The sequence below is a fragment of the Mustela putorius genome, unplaced genomic scaffold, assembly GCF_011764305.1.
Source record: "Mustela putorius furo isolate JIRA1106 unplaced genomic scaffold, ASM1176430v1.1 tig00000083_pilon_pilon_pilon, whole genome shotgun sequence".
Taxonomy (NCBI): Eukaryota; Metazoa; Chordata; class Mammalia; order Carnivora; family Mustelidae; genus Mustela; species Mustela putorius.
Genome location: NW_025421273.1, coordinates 1003021 through 1027965, shown reverse-complemented (window position 1 = coordinate 1027965; position 24945 = coordinate 1003021). Strand labels below are relative to the sequence as shown.

At 33.7% G+C, this 24945-nt stretch overlaps 1 protein-coding gene across 2 annotated transcripts in view; it reads right to left on the bottom strand.

Annotated features, from left to right (window-relative positions):
* PCDH10 (protocadherin 10) overlaps window positions 1–24945 on the bottom strand; it is a 60042-nt gene that overhangs the window by 4270 nt on the left and 30827 nt on the right. The window contains exon 5 of one of the 2 annotated variants that reach the window (XM_004747912.3): window positions 13777–16309. The exons of the other annotated variant lie outside the window; for it this stretch is intronic. Within the exon in view, the coding sequence (XP_004747969.1) occupies window positions 16290–16309 (20 nt within the window). The 3' untranslated portion in view covers window positions 13777–16289. Of the gene's footprint in view, window positions 1–13776; window positions 16310–24945 lie in introns of those variants that run through there. 2 annotated transcript variants of the gene reach the window in all.

Genomic DNA, 24945 nt, shown 5'->3' with positions numbered 1-24945 from the left:
GAGTCAGTCTATGTCTAGCAAGAGCCTCTAGGACTTCTGCCTGTAATGGCAGTGACAATATAAAACTTTACCCGATCAGCTGGTGCTTCTGTTCCACTTACAAAGATAAGCTAGAGCTCTCTGGTCAGTGCATCTAACTTGAGAACCATCACTAACTACTTGGGGCAGCCATCTGGACATTATTGTGATTGTCCACCTTCAGGGAGAGTCAAGGGGTGGCTTATTATGAGGTTTGTGGAAAGGAAGAAGATCACCTCCCTAGCGAGAATTAATCATGACACCTAAGTCACTTAATAAGAGTTGTTTGGGCAAGTGTAGATACTTTGCCCATTTCCTGTGCTGCCGTTCCCCTTGCTGCTATCCCAAGTATACATTTCAGACAACCTATGCACCAGGCACTGATTGGGGAAAAAAAAAAAAAGAAGAAGAACAACAAGAACAAGAACAAGGGGAAAGAACAAGGGGTACCAGGTTCTCCCCAAATAATGGAGGAGGTGACACAACTGCTGTTTCAATGAAACGTCCCTAGCCAATGTGCCTGGACTTGTCTTCATGCTGCTGGCTACCAGCAGGCCAAAGGGTTAATCATCTAATCATGGGGCTTGACCACTCAACTAACAAACTGACTAGCAGTGGTAGTTGTTGGCCACATACTGAGCTCCTCTACAAACAGTCTCTCACAGACCCTAAGCATCTATTCTTCCATACCATGCTGGTCATTACACCTTGGGTCAAGGAACCAGCACTCACAAGATCTGCAGAGTTATCAAGCCCTCCATTCTATAAGCTGGAGTCAAATCTGACCCTCTGACACATCCCATCTTCAGGAAGGTCTAACCTCACCTCTCCTCAGATCCTTGCTAGTTACCACAGTATTAAAGGAGGTCAACCCTCTCCCAGCCCCCTAAGCAACATGGAAAGCCCCATAGGAGCAAGTTAGTGAATCATTAATGGAGTTTATACACTTTATGGAACATATTGCCACCATTACATATGATGGAACCTGGTGGAATGTTCTGCTTTTTATTCCTTATCTAGGATGTCCCAGATAATGCAGGATCTAAGGGTCAGCACAGTTGACTATATATGAGGCAGTCATCTTAGCACCAGATACCCTGGCCAGAAAATGGCTCCATATGTACATTTTTCTAAACTCTTGGTATATTTTATAAGAATTGCTCCCTTAGAGGTAAAGAACTCTAGCAATCTCTTGTTTCACAGAGACCTAAAATATAAATCAAGGAAACAGATGTCACTATGTATACTAAGGCCACAATTTGGCCTCACCAGAACATTCTTATTCTCCCCTTTGGAATTTCAGAGATTATTGATAATGACTAAGGCATTCATTTCACTTCTCAAAACAGACACTGTTAGGCTCTGGAAGAAGACATTCAATACAACTTCCGTGTCCCCTATAGGCCTCAGGCTGACAGTTTAGTTGAGAGGTTTAATGCCTCCTTCAAAGAATTCCAAAGAAAGCAAATAACACTCTGTTATTGCCACAGGCATGAATTGGTTTAAATCCACATTCCCTAGGGACATGCACTCCTTGTACTAATGCCACACATGTTCCTCAATTTCCTTTATTGGCCATAAAGGGAAAAACCTCTAAAGTTCATATTTTTGAAGTTCACCTCACTATGTGGGCCTCTGTGTTGGGGAGACCCATGGCTGATGCATTCAATTGAAAATATACAGTTTACGATCTGCTGAATGAAGAGGCATAAGCCATCCTCACAAATTTGGCAGATATCTCCTTCAGTATCTAAGCTCCCACTTTGTGAAAGTGAAACCACAGTCATTCTGATCAAAAACAATTTTAGTACACTCACACAAAGGAAGTAAAGTCACGAGATTTTTACTTACAAATCTCAGGACTGTGGTCAAAGAGCCAGGGAAAGGCAGATCCCTGTCCCAGGCCATGAGTAAGCAGGCGATTGAGAACAGGGTAGCAAGTACCTAAAAAGGGGTTGCAGTGGACATCACTGACTTTTCACTGGCTTAATTCTAAGTGGTTAGTTTAAAAGGTGTCCCAGGAAGAGCAAAGTGGGAACTTCTGGTGGGAATGCTAAGCTCAGGTCCTTATCTAAACATCCAGACTCTCTGCAAGAACAGGGTTATCATACTCTGAAATGCCTAGGAAGCAACTCAAAATATTTATTTTTCTCCTCACACTGTCTTCTTCCTGGTCAAGTGCCTACTTCATGTCCTGGAGAGGTACTTCTACTACCTAAAAATCTCAGTTCATCACCAAGGTAAAAATTGGTATCAAGATAGCAAGGAGTCAATTAAAGTGTAAGGACTAAAATTAAAGCCCAATATTATGTTCTACCTTGCCATCAGGCCTATCTAGGAGTACCCTGAATGGTCTAACCTCACCTTCCTCATTCTCAGGAAGAAACAATCCCCTGGCCAAACAGCTCTGCCTATCAGGGGGAAGCTGATTACAGCTGATTACAGTAGTGTGGTTTCATTTCTCCTTTAGCTCCATTGAATTCTCCCTGGTCACATCCTCCAGCAGAAACCACGGAGAACCCCTCCCTTTTTTTAAAGGATTTTATTTATTTATTTGACAGAGAGAGATCACAAGTAGGCAGGCAGGCAGAGAGAGAGGCGGAAGCAGAACCCCTCCCTTTTGATACCAAAAAAGCCTGCTTCTTATAGCCTCCCCACCCCACCCCCCATAGTGTGGCCCTTTATTTTGTGTGGTGTCCTCCCCGGTCTGTGAGTATATGTGATTCATAAATTGTTGTCAATTTTGTCTGTCTCTCTAGCATCAGATGTTGCATGTTCCCTATCTCCAAAACCCTAAGGTAGAAATCTCTCCCTCGCCAATGGGATGGATAGCTGACAATTAAAATCACCCTTTACTTGACTACTTATTTTGACTAAATTAGTTGAAGTAAGTTGAGCTAGGTTGGGTGAATTTATTAGCTGGGATTATGATGATTTTGTAAAGTCAGTTTATTCATACCTATTCTCAATGAAGCAGCAGTTGTTAATAACATTTCTCTGGGAGATGTACTTCTATTTGACTCTAGTTTTGCTTATTCACTGCCAACATAACATGGCGGTTAAGAGGAATAAAAATGCATATATTAAAACAGTTTATTCTAAATATAAATCATAAAAGGACAGTCAGAACTGTCTTTAGTTTCTTAGGCCACATTTCATGGTGCCTTCTACATGGGAATCATCCTTAGAAATGAGCATGTGGTGTAGGGAGAGCATTGAAATTCAAAAATATAAAGTGAAGTTCTAGATGCTATAGCTTATTTTTATATTTTCAAATATAGTTACTCCTAGAATTTCAAGTTAAAATAAGACACAGAGACTAGAGATGTAGCCTGGCATAGGTTAAGAATTCAGTCAAGAGAAAGAGTTTGGACCTTACATTTATGGTTATGTTCTTCCATCAGTTGGTCTATATTTATCTCATTTGCTTCATAGGTAAGTTAAGGACAAGAATATTTTCAAGGACCTGCTCTGCACTAAAAGTTTATTATTCCATGGGGTCCACTTAAAAAGAAAAGAGAAAAGAAAATTAATTGCTAATAGAGTTTAAATAGGAGTTGATGAATACAGGTCAAACAGATAATAGAAGATAAGTAGATAAAAAAAGATAAACAGATAAAAGATAAATAACTACTTTACAATTATCATGTCTTGTTTATTTTTATTTATATGTCTTCCTCTTCATTATGTAGTGTCAGGTATGTCACAAAAAGAGACAGAGGTTTTGACTTAATCTGCCTCCTTTTTAAATTAGTCAAGATCACTTTTGGCATAAACACTAGCCAAAGTTGCACAGAAGAAAAAAGAAAACATTTCAAAATATTTCTAATTTACATATTATGTATTTGTAGAATTATTTCCAAATAATCATAAAAAAAATTCAACTTAAAAGTTTTAATTTAAATGGTCATAATAATAATGTTACCACAGAGAAAACAAAGTAAAATATAGCAGAGACTGTCATTTGATTATAAGAGTAAAAAATTTAAAATATTCTGATATGTTTAAATATAATGTAGTTTGGGTTCCAGTTGGACAGCAAGCATAGCAGAAATTGAATGATAGAAAATTAACAACCTCTCCTACAAATAAAATTACCCTTTTCTTTCTTTTATGTTGTCTTCCTTGAAGGCAGCATGATCCACTCAGACAAACCAAAACTCCCAGTCATAATTACTTCTCCCTCTCCCTCATCAGTCATCTGACCACCTACCCAGGGAGAAAGTACCATCTGTTTGCTTTCTCAATTGTCTCTCAATTCTGTCCTTCCACCTCCATTTTTACTAGTCCAGTCTGTAAGTTACTTGTGCTCATTTGCTTACTAGCTAGATTTACAACAATAGGTTTCTCATTATCCCAATTTCTCTTTTTTTTTTCTGTTTTTATTGTTATGAGTTATCTCATAACATGATCTAAATCATAAAGTGTCATTATTTGCAGCATTTAGTTTCATCTCTTAATTATTATTATATCTAATACTGGAATAGATTCTTCTAGAGTGTTAAAGGAAGTATTATATCGAAACTAAAACTGTGCTACATATCTAAATTTTAAAAATACCTAATATCCTTGATCACTCCACTTACCTGACTTGTAATTGAAAACATACTTACCACCTCAGCAGCAATACTCTTGACTAATAATCACAGTGCTGAAAACTTGTCATCTAACTTTATGTCATCTAACATGATTCTGCAAGAACTCTTAATGGCATTTCCACTTTCTCCCCTGTTCTGGTCCCTATAATTGCAAGTGGACTTTCTCAAGATTATTGAGACACCTTTAAACTTAAAATATTTGCAAACACTGTCATGTAAATCCATACATCCTTGTCAGAGAAACAATGAACACAAAACACACCTCTACAGAAACATCCCAATGAGATAGTTTGGTATCTGTATATTTTAAAATAAAATTTATATATCCTTTCTCTGTTTTACTCCTTTTTTTTTTTCTTTAAGATTGTATTTATTTATTTGAGAAAGAAAGAGACAGCAGAGTGAGAGAGAGACCATGAGCTGTGGGGCAGTGGTAGAGGGAGAAGCAGGCTCCCCACTGTGGAGGGAACCTGACACTGGGCTGAATCTCAGTACCCTAGGATCATGACCTGAGCCAAAGGCAGATGCTTAAGGAACTGAGTCACCCAGGCTCTCCTGTTTTACTCCTTTCTAAGGTATCTCGCTTTACCTCAGTCTTTATCATATTTTAATTAGAATTACCCAACCATCATTTATTTTCAGTAGCTTTCTCCTTGTTTTAACTTACATATGTATATGACTACATAAACTTTAAAAATCGTAACTGTTTCTCAATCTCTTAAAGCTTACTGGAGAATGAAGTAAGGCAATGGTTGTATCCTCACTCCCTCTCTTTCTCTCTTATTTCTCACTTTCTCTCTCTAATTCAACTTTACTTAATACATTTTATTATACCATTGTGTTGTCTCTTTGTAGTCCATGTAGCCAGTATAAAATAAGGATGTGACCACAAAATGCCAGAAGAAATTGGATCATTGATTTCCCACATGTGGAAAAGGTCATGCCAGCTTCTTGAAGATCAAATATATCATTACCTTCCAACCAGACATTCTGATAGTATAAAGATTAATTAATAGAATGTATAGAATATATGTTTGCCTATAATATGATTTTATCCATGCATTCTTCCATGAGCCTCTTAGTATTGGTTAATATCTCTCCCCATCACAGACACATACATACAGACACACAGACACACACACACACACACAAATATCAATTTTGAAAAAAGTATATTGCTAGAAAATCTTGAAATTGGCCATTCATTCCATTATTGATTAGGAAACACAACAAGAATATTAAAAACTCTCACACTTCTAGAATAAAATTCAGTTTCAGTCTTATGTAGTTTACTACACCAATACTTGTTTTCATCCCTCTTTTCATTGATTAAGAGAAGAGTCACTCATCATGATAAAGGAGCAAGCAGATGGAGATGGTGTTCCAAATTAGATAATTGTAACATTCATTAAATGTTTCTTATTCCAGGCAGACTAGGTGAGCAATGATCCAATGATTAGCAACTACTCTCTCAAAGAAAAGTAAATATGTAAGATAAAGCAAACTAAAAACTGTCTTCATCTATACAATATTCTCAATAAAATTTTTACATGAATTAATTAATAATTAATTACATATATTTTAAAATTTAAGCACCCCTTTAGAAACACTAATTTAGTCACAGATTAATATGAACTGCTTTAGTTTGGTGGTAAATTTAAAAACCTAGTTTTCATTATGAGGAAACAAAGCTTTGATTAATTAAAAAAAAAGAAAATAAGACAATTTTGAACAAAAAATTGAACAGATCTAGGGAACAGGGTCTGCCAACCTAAGAAATGACAACTTCAAGATGTCTACAATTACAACCATTGGTTGGGGGGGGGATCCATTCACTGCAACAGATATTGAATACGGAAGGTTTACATGGCACTCCTTTATTATCTTGATTTAATCTTGTTTGTTTAAAGATCATACTGTCTTACTATCCATCAGAGACTACTTGAAAGGGGAATCTCCCACAACAAGCAGAGCTCTCCCAACCCAACAAGGAGAGCTCCAGGCCCTTACCAGAACATGCCCATTATCGGAAGGATAAACTGTTAATATTTATACTGACAGCCAGTATGCCTTTGGGGCAATCCATGATTTGGGGATGTTATGGAAACCAAGGGATTTTCTTATGTCCTCTGAGACCCTAATCAAAAAAGGACCATGAGTAAATGAACTTCTTACTGCTATTCTTTTACCTTCTGAAATTGCTGTCATCAAAATTGAGGTCCACGCGAAAAAGACTGAAATTGAATGTCAGGGAAATATAGCTAACTTTCATGCAGAGACAGTAACAAAAGTCACAACTCAGGTGGTGAACTCCTTCTGCTTCAGCAAAAAATAACCCCTCATTGCTAGACTTTTGTCATCTTGAGACGCTTGTAACATAGCAATTGTCTGATCCTGAATCAAAAAAAATAAGATGGGCAAACAATGGCTGTAAATTAAATAAACAGTTGGGGCAATGGGAAACCCAAGAGGTTGGTTTTTCCTGGCCCTCTAGTAAACCCCAATTTTTAGGTTTTCATTCCTTTATCCAACACGGTGCCTTTAACATTACTGAAATTATGAATAGACATTGATGTAGCAACTTCCATAAAATTGTGCAAATAGTTTACTACCAACATCTAACCTGTCAAATCTATAATCCTAGAGAAACTACTTTTGTCCCATGAGGCCTCAGACTTACTCCCTCTGGTCTTTTCAAGCACCTTAACTGGAATTCATTCAGTTGCCACTTACTGTAAGGTTATTGATATGTACTTGTCATTTTCTGCATGTTTTCTGGGTGGTTGAAACTTTCCCCTGCTACAAAGCTGATGCTCTCAGAGTAAAAAAGAAATTATTAGAGAATGTGATTCCACTTGGGGATTACTTTCTGCAGTCTCCAGTGATAGAGGCACCCACTTCACTGGATGAATCATCTGAGCCTTAACGAAAACCTTGCAGACTTCTTGGAATGATTACTAGTCCTATCATCCTCAATCATCAGGCAAGGTCGGGAAAACTAATGGTATTGTCAAACACAAAATCGTTATGCTTGTTGAAACTACTGGACTCCCTTCACCTACAGTATTGCCTCTGGCCTTGCTGACTGTTCTCAGACCCCCTTTAGGAAACATAAACTAACTTTATGTGAGATAGTCACTGGTACACTAATGTCTATTGGTATACAACTTTCTGCTGTTCCCTCATTGTCTTGCTAGTATGGTGAGCTACTGTAAGTATTTAATGCCTTATGCTAAAGAGTATCAACTGGTTAAAGAACCCCTCCCAGATCCTAATTCAAAGGATCCTGTTCGTGGCCATTGTCTGAAGCCTGGTGACTAGATATTCTGGAAACATCATCATCAGAAGACTCCTCTTGAACTTCACTGGAAGGGATGTTACCAAGCACGCTGAACCACCAACACTGCTGCAAAACTGGAAGGCACCGAGTCTACGGTACATACACATCTCGCAGCTAAAGAAGGCTTTACCTAACATCTGGTCCTGTACAGACACTGAAGACCCCTTAATCAAACTGACAAAGAATACAAGTAGCTGACATTAGGGTAGACTACTTCCACCCAACACACCAGATTAAAACTTCCTCCTTTAACTAAACATGAAAGCTTTTTTTTTTCTTTTCTTTCTTTCTTTTTTTTTTTTTTTTTTTTTTTTCTGTGTCTTTCCTTTACTCTAGCATTGGCCTGGAAATCTAACACCCTCATCCATACTTTCCAGACCACGCTAATGATGGTGAGCTTCAGACAGTCCCTCTTAGAAGTCTTTTACCAAGTTCAACTTTTATGACAGAACATCTAGTGCCTTGTTTTTTCCTTTCTCCAATTATAACTGTACTTACGCAATTCAACTCATATAGCTATGTAGACCTTTGTACAATCACACTCTCACATTCCCATGAGTATCTAGATTGGATCTGCTCCCAATCACTAAGAGATCTCTCCAGCAGCACACGTCTTTGCAAGGTATTCAGAATGATTCTTTATTTTAGGCTATGAGATTTACTCTCTGAATGTGCTGAAATCCTAACCGATCCCTGAAGGGGCAAATGTATTCATCTCAGAATTTGACTCAGAATTTGCTTCCTTTGGCAGGGCCATACTTCCCTGATTAGGAATAAATGTAAATAAGAATATGATCAGAACCCTCTCCTTAACTTTTGAAGGTAGTGCAGAATCTGTTGCTAAGACAATAGCTACACAACAACTCAGACTTAGACTTTCTGAACACGGTCATTCTTGATAACAAGAAAGTCCTCGATTTTCTTTCAGCTGAGTAAGGAGGTATCTGTCTGTGCTGTGGCCACCACTACCTGCTGAACCTGGATTAACACTTCTGAGGAAGTTGAATCTTGGGTACTTGGATCCCTGAACAAGCCACTTGGCTTAAAAAGACCCCTTTAGTGGGGTCTTTGACTCATTTGATTTTGATTGGCTTGGGTTTTGGGAACCATGGCTCCAAAGTGCACTCCAAACATTAAAAATATCCTGCCTATTATAATCATAATAATCGCCCTAGTGCATTGTATTCACTCAAAAGGCTTAAGTGCATGTTCACAGTTGCTAACCACCAAGAAAATGATCTCCCTAAGACTAGAATTCCAGAAAAGAAGCGAAGAGAATAACAAATTTAAGGACTGTGAACCTGGAACCATGACCTATGGATACCACAAAAAGAAACAGCAGAAACTGCCAAGTGGTAGCTGAGAGTGGTGCTAATGCCTTGAATTTTGATCACGTCTCTCAGTCAAGCTGACAGTCTGATCAAAAGGAAGGAATTGTTAAAAAGGAAGCCACAGGTCCAAAATGAAGTCACTTCTGCTAGACCCACATCACCAAATGGGGGCTTTATTCCTAACCTAATTGCAGTTTCAACCTTCCCCAGGAATGCAATCTTAATTAGTCCGTCTGGAATTTTCTGCTCAGCACCAGTGAAGTAACCCACATAATAAGATCCTTTTATTCCCCAAAGGGAAGTGACCTTTCCTGAAATAATCCTTTATTTTGTTTATGACTCCCTTGTCCTGGCTTTAAAAACCTTTCCCTTTCTGTAGCACTTCAGAGCTCTCTTCTACTTTTTAGATGGGATGTTGCCTGATTTATGAATTGGTCAATGAAGTCAGATCTTTAAAATTTACTCAGTTGAATTTTTGTTATTTCACACTGCCCAAATTCATTTCATAATATAAGTCACATGCAAAAAAATATCATTCTGTCAGTTATTCAGTAATTCCAACAAACATTTATTTGCATGGAAATAGAAAGTTATTCAAAAAGCACATTAGGGGTTGAGGGGGAAAAAAATCAGGTAAATATATCCTAGTGCAATCACACACATATTTTTTTCAATAGTAGGAATAGAGGGCTATTTGAGAGTAGCAAAGGGAAATGACTGGAACTCAGCAGCTGTGAGTTTTATTTCCTGGATTCCAAACCACCAATAAATAGAGGCAAAGGTGAACTGAGCTAATGAGTGGATACCCAAGGCAAGTCAGCTTGCATGTTGAGATTTTGCAATAAGCACTGCTGAAATACAACTTGAAAGCAGTCTAGAGTTTTGAGAAAGGAATAATTTCCATTTGTAGACTGTATTCCATACTTCTGGTAATCAAGAATAGTGATAAAAGGATGAAAGTGATATTAATAGTAAAATACACTACCTAATGTGCATTAGCATTGTGCTATGCATTTTACATGTCAGTCCACTGAATTCTCATAAGACTTTTACAGCTAAGTGTACTTCATATTTTACAAAGATAAAGATCAAGATTCAGATGCGAAAGAACTTTTTGAAAAGATCTTCCTTCACTTTCTACAGCATTAAATAAATTTAATTTGAAATAGTGATCATATGGTGCAGTGCTTTTCAAACATTTGGGCAATGATTCACAGCAAGAAATATATTTCACATTGTGACCTATTTCACACATGTATCAGAAAAAATGTTTCACAAAGAACTATTTGTTTTTTTACCATGAGTGATGTGCTTTCATACTCTTCTATTCTACATTTTTACTATTCTATTTACTTATAGTTTTGTTTTATGTTCTCATCTTAGTATATTTAATTACTCTCATGTCCACAGTTGGGTTTTGACCACAAATTTGATTACTTAATTATTTGACCATTTAATTATTCAGTATTTTCCTATGAGTTCTTTGGTTCTCAAGGCAAACTAGAATTTTCATGAAAGCAGATACTACTTCCATCCATCCTTACCTCCCCTCATTGTTGGACCTTACTATAGGTGTGTAATTTAATAAAATTTAATTTTTGTGTCTGAAAATTCATAGTCTTGGTTAAATGGAAGATTCCATGATATGATTCCCAGAAAGGGTAAAAGTAAGTGATAGGAGGCACAGGTCTAGGGGAACAAAGTAAGTTGCAGTTATAGCTGTCAACGTTACATTGAGAATCATCATTCCTGTGTATTTCAATTAGTACTTTTCCACCATCGGGTTGGCATTATTTGATGTCCAAATATAAGAAGAACTTAGTCCTGTCTCTCATTGCTTCATAAAATGAATTTCTGTCCAGATTCATGTAGTCTGAACTCAAGAAAATCAGTTACATAAACCACAGATGAGATTACAAAGTACATTTCTTCTATTACCTTTTATCTGTTTCAGACTGTAAATTTCTGTAAGATTCATTTAGATTGTTTTTATATTATAAAAAAATCTATTCCATAATTTATATTTTCTTCTTGAATAATGATACCCATCTGTATTTTATTTTTTCTTATGATTCCTTTGACTTTAAATATGAAATAATTTCTAAAATTTTAGATAAAATGTTTTCCTCTTATTGCTTGAAGGCACTCATATCCTGTGTACAACTTCTCTATATCGTTCCCTGTGGACCCTTGGTATTGCTACAAATAAAAAAAAATTTAAAAAATATTTAACATTAGGTGGAAATATATATATATATATATATATATTTAAAATATTCATTGTAGGAATCATGAGAATCATATGGAACTAAATGTCTACTTTCAGAAGAATAAATATCATGAAATCCTTTAAACCTAGCATATGTTTCTTTGAATAAGACTCAGTTTTGAACAGATGTCCCCTTAGACCTGTTATATTAAGACTAAAATTACTAAATCAGCATTAGTTGTTTTTAAACTTAGGGCCATATTTTGCCACTGATTTTTATTCAAAGCTCCCACGGGCGTCAGTGGAAGATCCATGCATGGAAAAATGGCATAATATGTATCCTAGTTTTATTTATTTCATATGTATACAGCAGTATAAAATAATATATTACATTTACACTCATTTTACTTATGTATTATTATAGCATTCACAGTAACAAACACTATAGTTAAGATTTAAACTCATCTTTTGTTATAATACCCTGTTTTCACTCACAGATAACTGTCTCAAAATGTGTTCAGAGCTGAAATTCCCTGCTTACTTTCAGCTCCACGATGTAAGAATGTATTGAAAGTCTGAGTTCTATCATTCAGAAATTTTTGAGTCTCATGTGAAATTTTAATATTGCATCATTAATGCAAATTTTTCATGCAACTCAAAAACATCTGGAGTGTAAAACTTCAAACAAAGCATGTGACAAGCTTTCAAGAAATAAAAGTCATTTTTCTAATTTTACAAATACTTAAAAAATAACAGTGTTTAGAAATACATGCATGCACACTAAAGGTATTAGAATTTTAGTCATATTATTGCCTGCAATACTCTGGCGGCACCCATCTACCAGCATCCTCATCGAATGCTATAATCTAAAACCTATGCCAAGTTTTAGAAGAAAAAAAAATGCTCTATTGAACAGTAGTTTCACAAATTACTATATCAGCATTTTGTTGGACCTAGCAGAGGGAAATTTTTTGAAGTGCTAACAATATATAAAATAATTTTACTACTCCATGACATAAAAAATATGGAATTTTGTCATTTTCTGTTTTTCCTTGTTAAAAAGGAACATAAAAAGGATGTTAAGTGCAAAGCCTTTACCACTACAAAATTAGCTGAAAAAGATAAAGAACCCAAGAAATTGTAATATGAAAAATATAGGATTTTCAGAAAAATTATCAAGTATACCAATGTTTTAAATATTTTTGACTTCCTGGGGTATTAAAAGCACACATAGAAATATGAGGGGGAAGAAAGAAAATCACATGAAATGACAATTAACAGTGCTCTTATCCTTCAGTATCATAATTTTCTTTATCCTGCCTAACATTTGCAATATTCTGGGTAATTATATTAAATATTACCTTTACTCTAATAAATACTTTTTGTAAGGTGAAATGGTACAATGCATACGCAGTTATTAAGTTTTTGTTGAGAATTGTTGATGATTTTTGTTCCTCCTCTTGTCGGAGAAATAGGAGAGTTTCTACATTACAGAAGATCTGATGTCAAATTATAACGCTATTAAGAAAATAAAGCAAGAGGATGAGTAATTAAAATATTTAAATCTCCTATAGTACTTAATTTGCAATGTTTGATAAAGGCATTGCTTTTAATATCTTCAAAAAACAATATACATATTCCCTTCATATTTCCCAAGAAAGATGATACACTTATAGTGACACCATTATTTCTGTTAAGTAATCCTGACATGATATTTAAGTACTGGATTTAAAATGATTTCACAGAATTATGTTTGTAAGGTAAAAATTAGAATTTCACATGTGGATAAAATATCTCTAAAAATTGTCGTTTGACATACCTTTGAAACATTAAGACACTGTTTCCACAGGAAAGTATTTTGACATTCTTACTATTTTAAAACTAACCATGTTATCAAGGAGTAAATATCATGATTATTTGTTCTGGAAATAATGATGAAGTATTTTCTAATAATTTAGATATTATTTTCCTTTGATAAGTGTAAAGTTATATAAGACTGGATATTAGGACAACTGAATTAAATAGAAAAACTATTCTAAAATTCCTTTTCATGCTACTCTAATAAACTTTAACTTGGAAACCTTTACTATTGGAGGATTGCGTTTTTCTGTTTTATAGTTCCACCATCATTGGTAGATAACACTTTAGCCAATTTGCCAAAATTATATCTTTACTCAACTGTAATTTCTGATTTATTCTGGATGCAATAGAAAATTGATTAATAACTAAAATTTAATATTTTGTTTTAAATAATTCTAATTTTCCCAAAAATTGGGTAAAGTTTTTTTGTTTTTTCTTATTGTTTGTTTTTGTAGATTAATGATATAATTTAAGAATTTAAATGCAAATTAGAACTGTTACTATGACATAAAAAACTAATGCATAAATATATGGCATAAAAAATTTGTCCAAGTGAGATTATATACAATGACATAAAGGGCTAAATAATTAAAGAAACTTTCTTAAGGTTGAATGAATGAATATAACTGTAATACATAAAGTGAGAATATCCTTATTTTTAATGCATGTGATAAGGCAGATGGATGTGTGTTTTTCCCCATAATTGTAAAATGATGAATGAAAGGTTTTAATTAAAGCAGAGTGACTCAACAAGAAAATCATTTTCTTGTTTAAAAAGCAATTACAACAAACAGACGTTTATCCAGCTAAATTATATAGAAATAGAACCTTACTAAAATAGTCTATCATTCAAAATATTAATGTAGTAGTGCCAAAAGTTTGAGAAAATGTTACTGCTGCACTTATGTGAATGGGTGTGCTTTTTGTGTCATATGTGATGGATTAGTTTTATATATTTTAAAGGGTCCCCAAAAGGCTGGAACACTACACATATTATTTCAATGTATAAAATGATTAGGATTATGATGTATTAATATCTATAATTCGATAACAGTCAAATGAGTGATGCCAAAATCCACTCAAATATATACATATCAAGGACATATAAATATGTATATGCATTTTAATGTTAAATTGAAGGAATATATTCCCATTTAAATGACCATAAAACTAGGTGGGAAACATTTGTTATGTGTTAAGTTTTAGTCTGTTCCTTAATAATATAGCACAGCTCAAACTATCACTGAATTCACAAGATCAGTTGACAAGGTAAATATTACCAAATTGATCTGTAATTTGTATTGGACAAACATTCACATATGTTGAAGGTTTTTTTAGAGGGGAGCTATGAGAATTCTGGTTTTTGCTAAGAAGATTATCTCAAATTCTCGGATTTTTCTCTCTTAATTTCTCTCTTAGTTAAGCAATAAACAACAGCAGGGAAAAAGAAAAAGAAAACTATGTAAAAGAAAGAGAAGTACATCTTAACAGATTTAATAATTAACTTCATTGACCCCAAAATAAAAGGCAAGGTTAACCTTTCAAGGTTGACTCCGGGAGAATTTGTTTCATTAATAAAACACTGGCTATATTTAAGCTATAAAACTTTCACATGTAAGATAATACTGAAACAATAACATCATGTTTCTATCTCCAAATTTATTTATTTTAAATTTAGAGATCCCTTAAATCTTACACTTACTCTTTATCAGTTCAGATATTGATATATCTCTATATATTCATATAGAGTTATAAATAGATTTTATATTCATGTGTTATTGGGAGACACAAAACTATGTAAAACTATGTAAAATAAAATTCCGTGTGAGTTCTATGGTTGAGGACTTCTTAAAATAGTCATCTCAATGTCAGATATTACATCACAAAATGTACAGACACCCAATGTTTGCTTTTGTTTTTTTCTAACAACAAATACAGGAGAATTTATAGATTCCTTATAAAAACTTTAGATGATTCTAAATTCAAAGCCATAGAAATAGAATCGAAAGAATGTAGATTGTTAGAGATTTTGATATTATTACATGTTCAGTGCTCTTTTGATAACATCGACAGCTATATCTTTGGCATTGAAAATTCAGTATGAGTTCTTGACAAAATTTTGTAGCTTAGAGCTTCATTTTCTTTTAAACAAGGAAAAACAGGGTTGAGTAAGATATGAAAATTGGGATGAAATTATTAATGATTTTTTTTTCTTAGTAAGTTTATCTTTGGGACCCTGAATTACCTTTTACTTTACTGTGTGATGTGGACTGTATGAATCCATTTAAAAACCAACTGAGTTGTACCACATTTTAGGAAAATTATATAATATAATATATATATTTTATATTTATTTAGAATCTTTGAAATAGTACAGTAAACACTTTGCAACACGGTGTATAAACTACAGAATGTCTTTGATATTTTGTGGGTCTTCAGAATACAACATTTTTTATAACCCACAGGTGAAAAGAACATAATCACAATCTCTCTTGTAAAGTTGGAATAGTTTGGGGAACACTTGATCACACAAAAATAATATAAAACAGTCAAGTTTAAAACAGTGATATTGCATTTATAATGCACAAATTTCCTTTATCTCTATGACTGGCTTCTCGTGGTGAATATAAACATCTAAAGGGCTCAGTGACATTTGGAGAGAGATATATAGTGCTGTAAACAGGCACACACTGATCGGAGAGGCAAAAACAGTTGCCTCTAAAGTTTCTACAGTTCTGCACGTTTCAACTCATTTCTCAGGCCTGCTGAGAGCAATTAGGTCCTATAATTGGCCACGATGACTCCGCCGGCAATCTAATACTCAGTTATACACAACTAACTGGATGGCCAAGATAATGAAGTTGAAAAGTTGATGCTTTTGTTGGTCGACTTTGTGCAAATCATGCTGCTTCAGGTAAATCCTGTAGAATTGACTAGCATATCCTTTTCCGTGCTGTGAAAAAGAAAGAAAAATACTCTAAGAAAAGGAGCCTGGGTTTTGGAGTTTTAGAAGTGCATGTCATTGTAAAAGAAACAAATACAACTGGAAATAAGTTGTGTCCCTATACCAGACCCATGTAGTGTCAAAGTATTTCTGTGGTAAACTTGGTTTCTAATAGTCAAGTCATTCTGGTGCTTGGCTTTCTAAAAATGACAATTTTAATTTTTAAAAAATCAGTTTTCGTGTGGGAGATGTATATTTTATATACCAATGACCAGGAATGTGCAGACTAACTTTTTAAAGTGACATACTTAACAATCCCTACTTCACTTCACTACTTATGCATGGTCGAATGTAGAAAAATATGTGTGGCTCTTAAACATTCTAGAGTTGTTACTATGAACAACCAACTGGTTTATGTTTGGTGCAATAAATTCTAAATTATATTTATTAAATCAATATATAATACAGAAAACTATAACAGAAAATGTTTATGTAGTTAAATAGCTAAAGGATATTTCACATTTTCTAGGTTTACTTTATCTCATCTTTGAAATTATGCAAAAACCAAATCTATTTATGTCTACAAAATTAAAAAAAAAATATCTAAATTCATCCCCTAAAAGGAATCAGTTTTCTTATAAAGAAGGTAAAGGTGAAAAGAGAAAAAAATACTGAATTTGGCCCAATCTTATAAAATGTATTGAGTTCAGAAGTAGAATTTCTAAATTCAATCATTTAGGTTTTATGATGTTAAGTATTTTATTTATTTATAATGATAATGGGTATTTCTTCCCACCTATCCATAATCTTTATAGTTGCCAATGAGCACAATGAGAACAGAAACAGCATCCCCTATGTCAGTATCTGGCACATAGCAGACATATGATAAAAAGGTACTGAAAACTGTGTACAATTGTGGTAAGAGGCAATTCGGTTGCCTAAAATCAATTATAATAAAATTATATATATAGAGAGAGAGAATTAAAAATTAAGAACTACTCTAAAGAGCATAACTGAATTGTTTCAATCTGGTGAATAGCTGGATTTTTTTGTTTCTTTTTGTTTCTTTCTTTCTTTACAGAAACGTAAGAACATACAGGTCAGTCCAATTCCTCATCTACGGTATTTCCATTAGTTTCAAGTAGATTATCTGGTTATATGTTTTTCCTAATTTGTTTCCCTGATTCTCTCATTTATTTTTCCTCGCAAGCTCAGTTTGTGACCAGACTATGAAAAATTTCTTCCCTAGGCCACTGTTTAGCTGACACATCAATTAAAATTGTAAAAGTGAGGCACCAACCATTGACAGAAATAAAGTGAAAATGAATATACTCATGTACTATATAGTAACTAGTATCAAAAACAAAACATATTTTGGTTTGTAATATTATATAATAATATCATGAATTATAAAACGAGTTAGCTCTAACATGGTAGTTATTATAACTTACCTCGTCATAATGCTACAGAGAATATTCTATAAAAGCAAATATAAATTTGGTCTTTTTAAATAGTCAAATCCTATTTTCCTATGTTGCTGAATTCAAATTTCCTGTTTCATGATATACTTGAGTATGTCTGATTTAAATATTTTGGTTTATACCCATCAGAATTTAAAATTCTTCAGTAAATTCAAATAATGAAGCACTGTAGAAATTCAGATTTGTAAAATGAATTGGACAAATAATTACAGTGACCAAATAATTTATTGTCCAAGATGAACAGTTTTGTAAGTAAAAGGGAACACTATTAAAAATTACATAAGACATAACCTTATGCTTTCATGGACAACCAGGAAATATGAACACCTTATAAAAATACTACTTTTCTTAAAAATAAGTTAGAGGTATTATTTATAGGATGAAGTTTTTTCTTAAAATACTCATTTAGAGGAAGCATCTTAAAATGCTCATTTATAGGAAACTAATTTATAGGAAACATCTCGAACACTTATAGTTCGAGGACAAAAGAAACTCGAGTGACCTGTCCTCAACCTATAATGTAGTTTATTATGTGCAAAACTTAAAATACTGAAAAACTACATCATAGTATAGTGCAGAAATTAGCCAACCTGATACATATTTAAATCAATAAAATATTTCTAATTAAGTTAAAAGATTACTTATAGGAAAAGCTATTAGCATGGATATTATATGTTCATTTGATTCAAGCAAAATACAAAAAGAAATTATATTATTAAAATAGTCCAGAGTTTTAAGAACAAAGGAGTTTAACACAGATTATACTTGATATCTTAAGTCTAAACATAAGCTTAAATGCATATTTTAATTACTACTTAGAGTTATGAGCATGTTGCTTTTATTTAAAAGTGCATGTATTCCAGCAGTTGTATGAATAATATAATCGCTTTTTATTAAATTATCTCTCCCACCTATCTGTTAATTCAGAAATGTAAATCTGAATAGGACAAGTGTTAAGGGCTGAAGTTGAAGGTCAGAACAAAGTAGGACAAGGAGGGAAGATTTCCTCCATTTCGGAAGCAAATTTCCCAAATGTGAAGTACCTGCCAGACAGACTAGAGAAAATGAAATATTATTACTACAGTTACAGTCACATACATTTTGGTTTCAAGGCTTTTAAGAGCTGAGTTTGAATACTAAATACTCATTATCTTTGGGGGTTGTCTGGGTTAATGTTGGACAAGTAACACACAAATATATACATATATATAAAAAAGCAATGTTATTACATTTTAGAGTCAGTGCCAAAGATAGCTATTCCACAGCGTTAAATGTTAAGGCTATGCATTTGCTGAAGCATTTCAAGGTATAGAGAATGGGTCAAATACATTGAATCTCTATGCTTTTGATGTATTCTACGTGTGTTTTGGAATTATGAAAGCATACTTGGAAATTTTCTGCTTTTTCTTTTGAATTCATAAATGCAGTTTTTTTCCCCCTAGCTATTCATTAGCATATGTAGGGAACTTGCCACTTGATAAAGATGAAAGATTTTTTCAGTCAAAACTAAAGTAATAGGAAAAGGACTGTTAGTTTTTCTTTTTATTTCTACTTACTCATTCACTGCATTTATTCTTCAAAGTAAATCACAGAAATCTCACATTTAAGGGCTTTATCTTATTGTTTGAACTATGGATGAAAAAAAATCACTCTTAAGGAAAAGAGATACTCAAATATTTACATTTTTGTAGTTTAGCACACATACATGTGTATATATTTAATACATATGTACGCATATATTTAACATATTTTTTGATGAAAGTTCCAGGATGCATATTTTTCCTCATATTGTGGACTCCTATTACTGCCTTTGATAATTTGTAAAGTATAATATTAAACTTTGGGACTCTACAAATTCTGATCGATGTCTATAAGCATGTATGTTACAAGGACAATAGTAAAAATATCAGTACTGATATCCTATTTTATACCATGTATAATAGTATAATTACCTTGGTGAAAAATAGTTTGGTGTAATATATTAAAATGACAACATAATAATTTAAATATTCATATTTATGTACTTGCATAACAGGAAGCAAAGTACCTTTTATACTTTATCAAAGTATGAAGCACAGAAGCTAAAGAAATATATAAATATGAGAAGGGACCTAACCTATTTCTGTGACTGAAAGAAAGAACAGCTTTCAAATATCCCAGAGACTCCACTGCAGTGAAAAACTTCCAGAGGCTGAGATCAGTAACCTACTCCAAAGCACATTAAAATGTTTAATGAGCCTCACGGTCAGGATATTTCTTTATATGTAAAGTGAATCTAGCAGACAAGAGTTAAAGCCCATTACCCTTAGAGAAGTCAGAAACACCTGCCCTCTGTTCCTTGAGTAAAAGCATATCATAAACTGAAATATCGTTTAAAAGCAAGCCTCCATTAGAGGTCTGTCCAGTTGAATAATCAATTCTTTTAACTTTCCTCTATCTTATTCTTGAGATATTTTCGAGGATTCTCTTTCATAATCTTGCTAATTTTGTTGTTGTTGTTGTTATTGTTTAACTGTAAAGTCCAGCAATAAGCATAGTAGCGGTAACTACTAAATGTGGGTCACTGCTTGACTTGTCTTTTACCTTCCTTCCCCCTTGAAGAGTATTAGATTTGCTTTTATATTTTAAAATATAATTGTACATGGTTCACATTGTAGATGTTTCCTTTCCACAAAAAAATGACAGAAAGATTTTAAATTTTAAGATATATATAATGAGGGCTCCTGGATGGCTCAGTGGGTTAAGCCTCTGCCTTTGGCTTGGGTCATGGTCTCAGGGTCCTGGGATCTTGCCCCGCATCAGGCTCTCTGCTTGGCGGGGAGCCTGCTTCCCTTCCTCTCTCTCTGCCTGCCTCTTAGCCTACTTGTGATCTCTCTCTGCCAAATAAATAAATACAATATTTAAAAAAAAAAAGATATACATAATGAAAAAATTGATTCAAGTGTATAGTTTATTATGAATTATAAAAAGACTGAAAGCCTTCAGTTAATATATGTTGTCTTTTGTCCAATAGTACTAGCTTAGTGCAGCATAAACTTGTATTCTTACATTTATTTTGTAACATTCACAACATCCTCATGCTAAATGTCCCTTCTTCCTTCCGTCAAGCAGTAAGGAATTATAGAATATATTTGGAAAACAAGAATTCATCTGGAGAAGTGGTTCCCATATGTAAACTTGATTAGTCTTTTAGAAAGAAAAGTTTGTGAAATAAATGACTCAAATAATCCCTCAGAACACACATGCAAGAAAGATACACATTAAAGCCAAGTGTTCAGGTCAGTCTATATGTGTATGTAGTGCTTACAATGTGAATTGCAATTAATGAATGTTTGTTAAAAGATAAATTCATGCGTATTTAAAGAGGTAAGAAATTGGCAAGTGTAGTTTTGTGGTAGAGAAATTGACATGAATGAATGAGTAAAATGGATCTTTTCTAAGAGAGGAGCCTAGGATGTTGAGCCCATTTTTTCCAGAGACTGGATTCTAGCTCTAGCAATTCTAGCACCCTTAACTACTATTAAAAAGAAAACCACTGCCTGTCATTTTCATCTTTCAAAATGACATCACTTAGATCAAATTCCTAAACTGGAGCCTCATACCTAATCTAAATGCAGTTTCAGTCTCCCGGAGAAATGTAGTATTAACCAGTCAGAAAAAACTCTTTGATGAACCATTAGCACCAGTGAGTCAGACACAAGTGCCCTCTCCCTTCCCCAAAGGAAGATGAGGTAATCTGCATGTTAAGACCCCTCCCTATCTTATTCCCCCAAGGGAAAGCAGCCTTGCCTGGAACAATCCTTTACTTTTGCTAACAACTTTCTTGCCCCACCTTTCTTCTATAAAAACCTTCCATTTTGTAAAATTCCTTGGAGGGCTCTTGTATTTGCTAGAAGGGATGCCATCTGATTGTGAATCATTTAATAAAGCTAATTAGATCTTTAATATGTACTCCATTGAATTTTTGTTACTGAACAATAGTCAGCATAACCCATACTGCTCTATTTTAGTTATGATGAAGACCGCATAGTAATTTGAGGCTACGGATTAAAAATGAATTTGCTAAGAACAGTATGTGCAAAGAAGGAATTCCTTTTGTAAGCTGTAATGTGACCCCCAAGTTCAAGTATATGCACTGTGCAAAGAACTGAATTTACTATCAGTGAAAATTTCAGAATTTATTGCTCAAAGTTTATTTTCAAGCCAAGTTTTATAGTTAATTAAAAGACTTAACAACCTTGAAAATAGTAGCTTCATTTGTCCAGAAGTACATTCCACAACTGTGACAATATACCATGACTCTCACATAGCTTTGCATGAGGAAATGAATCCCCTAAAACATCATGGGTTCCTTCTAGATAGAGAATCCATAAGCTTTTAGAAGTTTCTATATACTTGCATGCGTTTGTGTGTATGTGGGATGTGTAATTTAAAATTACCTTCACACAAAGGTGTTGGTACATTTACAACTGGTTCACTAGAAAGTTTCTGGACCGTGGGTTACTGCAACCACACAAGTACCACTAATATTTTTGACAGGATAGATGTAAAATCATGGTTTTGTTTGGTTTAAAAATCTTTGACTCCGTTTTGTGAGATTAAGAGTCACTTATGGTTTGTCTCCCTCCCAATCCCATTTTCTTTCATTTATTCTTCTCGTACCCACTTAAAAAATAAAAAATTATATATAAAAAAAATCTTTGACTCCAATTAACTAGACTAATTAAGAGTGATTTGAACACTACAGCAAAAACCAGTGATAGTGTATCAGCTCCTTTAATTAGACAATACACTTTGATTATTATCATTATCTAAATTGATTTAAGCAAGATAGCTAAAAACAATAATCGTGCATAATTTTTCCATCTAAACACAAGAGTTGTCAATATTCTAAATACCTGTTTTTAAATGCTAAAAACATTACACTTTAAAGTTAAAATGTTTGGGGAAAAGTAAAAACCTACTATGGCAAGATATTGCATAAAATTTTATAGATTGAAGGTATCTATTCCAAACTCATCTAGAAATGTGGAAAATTATGACTCAGCAGCTTAACAAATTTTTTTCTGAAGGGAAAAAATAATAGGACATGACCCTACCCAGCACACTCTGGCCACTCCATCAGGCTCTCTTTGATGAACTAAACCACCTTACCTCATTGGTGTCTTAAAATGGAGTTTGGAGACTGAATTAGGTTTTAAATGCTTCCACCCTACACTGGTATATAATGAGGCAATAGAACTCTAACATATGTGGCCCTTTATGTTTATGATATCGTTAAAATTTTCCTGGAATCATAATCCACTAAAATATGAACATTGATTTGAAAATCACATTTTTTATCCTGGCAATGCAGAAGGATCCTTGAAATTTGTTTTGAAGACAATCCACTCAACTATCTGACTTTAGTAATGACAAAGAATACTTTCATTCAAGTTAAATAAATAACATTATTCTATGTATCTAGAATTCTAACAAGATATCTGTATGTTCCTTTAAAGAATAAATAGTTCTTTTTTTCTTTGAGAATCATGAGTGATAACATTTACTGACATTTAGACACTTGTATTTCAACTAATTTCCTTCAAAACAACATTATAAGATCAAATTAGTTATTTCGCTGTAAGGTTGAAATTAGCATTAATTTTCAAAGCAGAAGGCATGAAAAAATGCCTGAATGGGATTGGTCATTCCTACAGGTATAGGGATCATATAGATCTCTCCGCAACAAACATCATTGTACTGTGATATTCGATCAACTATTAGTGATGTGTGCAACTTTGTCTTTTATATGAAAACCAAGCATAAATTCCACCAAAGAAAGGAAAAACTTCAAAAATAAATACATAAGACCTGCCTTCAAAAAATATGTAGACATACATCTAATTAAGCACCACTAACCTACTGAAACAGAGATACAATTTCAAAATAATTTAAGTAAAAGCTTAGATAATTAAGCCATGGAAATAAGTGGAAAATCTTCTAGATTGGTCACTAAAATACAATTTATACACGTTTATTTTCAAGAAAGACACACACAATACACACGACTTAGAAACTATGTGTAAAAATGGCCGTTTATTTAATATTGTTAATGTTATGATTTCCCCTAACATGATTCAGTTGCTTCTACGTCAAAACAAATAGCAGATTAAAAACAGGAACTACTGGCTCAGAGAGGGGTTGGAAGGCTGACCACTCACACTAAAACAGGTTAGGAAACCCAAGACTACGTATGCACTTCCAAAACCCCTTGAGCAAGGTTGGCAGAGGAAATACAGAGTGCCCAAGTACATCTGAATTTCAAATCAATAATGAACATCTTGTAGTATACATATGTCCCATGCAGTATTCAGGTGTCATGTCTTTTATTTGCTAAACCTGGCACACCTACCCTAAGTTGTCTGCTTCATGACACTGCAAATGTCAATATTAAAATTGAGGCCAATATTACAGTGTTTCCTAGAAAAATGTTGCATTATGTTTTCTAATTATTTTATAACACTGTAATTCATATATTCTATATGTCTTTCCATCTAAAATGATTTAAAATTAAGATATCAAAAAATTTTATAAATTTAAATTAAGATTTGAAATTCAAAAGAAGAAAATATATACAAATAAAATTTAGAAAAAGAGAAATGAAACTCCATTATCTACAATATAAATTCATATTTAGTGAATTAAATATCATACATAGATGGACACTTAATGGTCATTTAAATTAGTTCCTTGTATCAGGATTAAATTTTAACCTTGTTTTGAATGAAATCTTTGTTTTTGTGAGATAGATATAGCATATTAGATAAAATGTTCTTCTTTTGCATAATAAACATAATTTTAAGTACTTTAAAATCTAAGCCTTTGTGTACATTTTAATTTTAGTTATTCCCTAGAAACTCATTTAACCACCTCTCCCTTGCCCTTTCAATTTAACCTACCATCAGATAAATAAAGATTTGAAAACTGATAGGCGAGGTATCTGGGTGGCTCAGTCAGTTAAGCATCTGCCTTGGGCTCAGGTCAGGATCTCAGCCTATGCTCTGGGCTTCCTGCTGGGCAGGGAGCCTGATTCTCCCTCTCCCTCTGTTCCTTGCCTCCCTGCCCCCATTCCTGCTCTCTCATGCTCTCTCTCTCTCTCAAATAAATAAATAAAATCTTTGA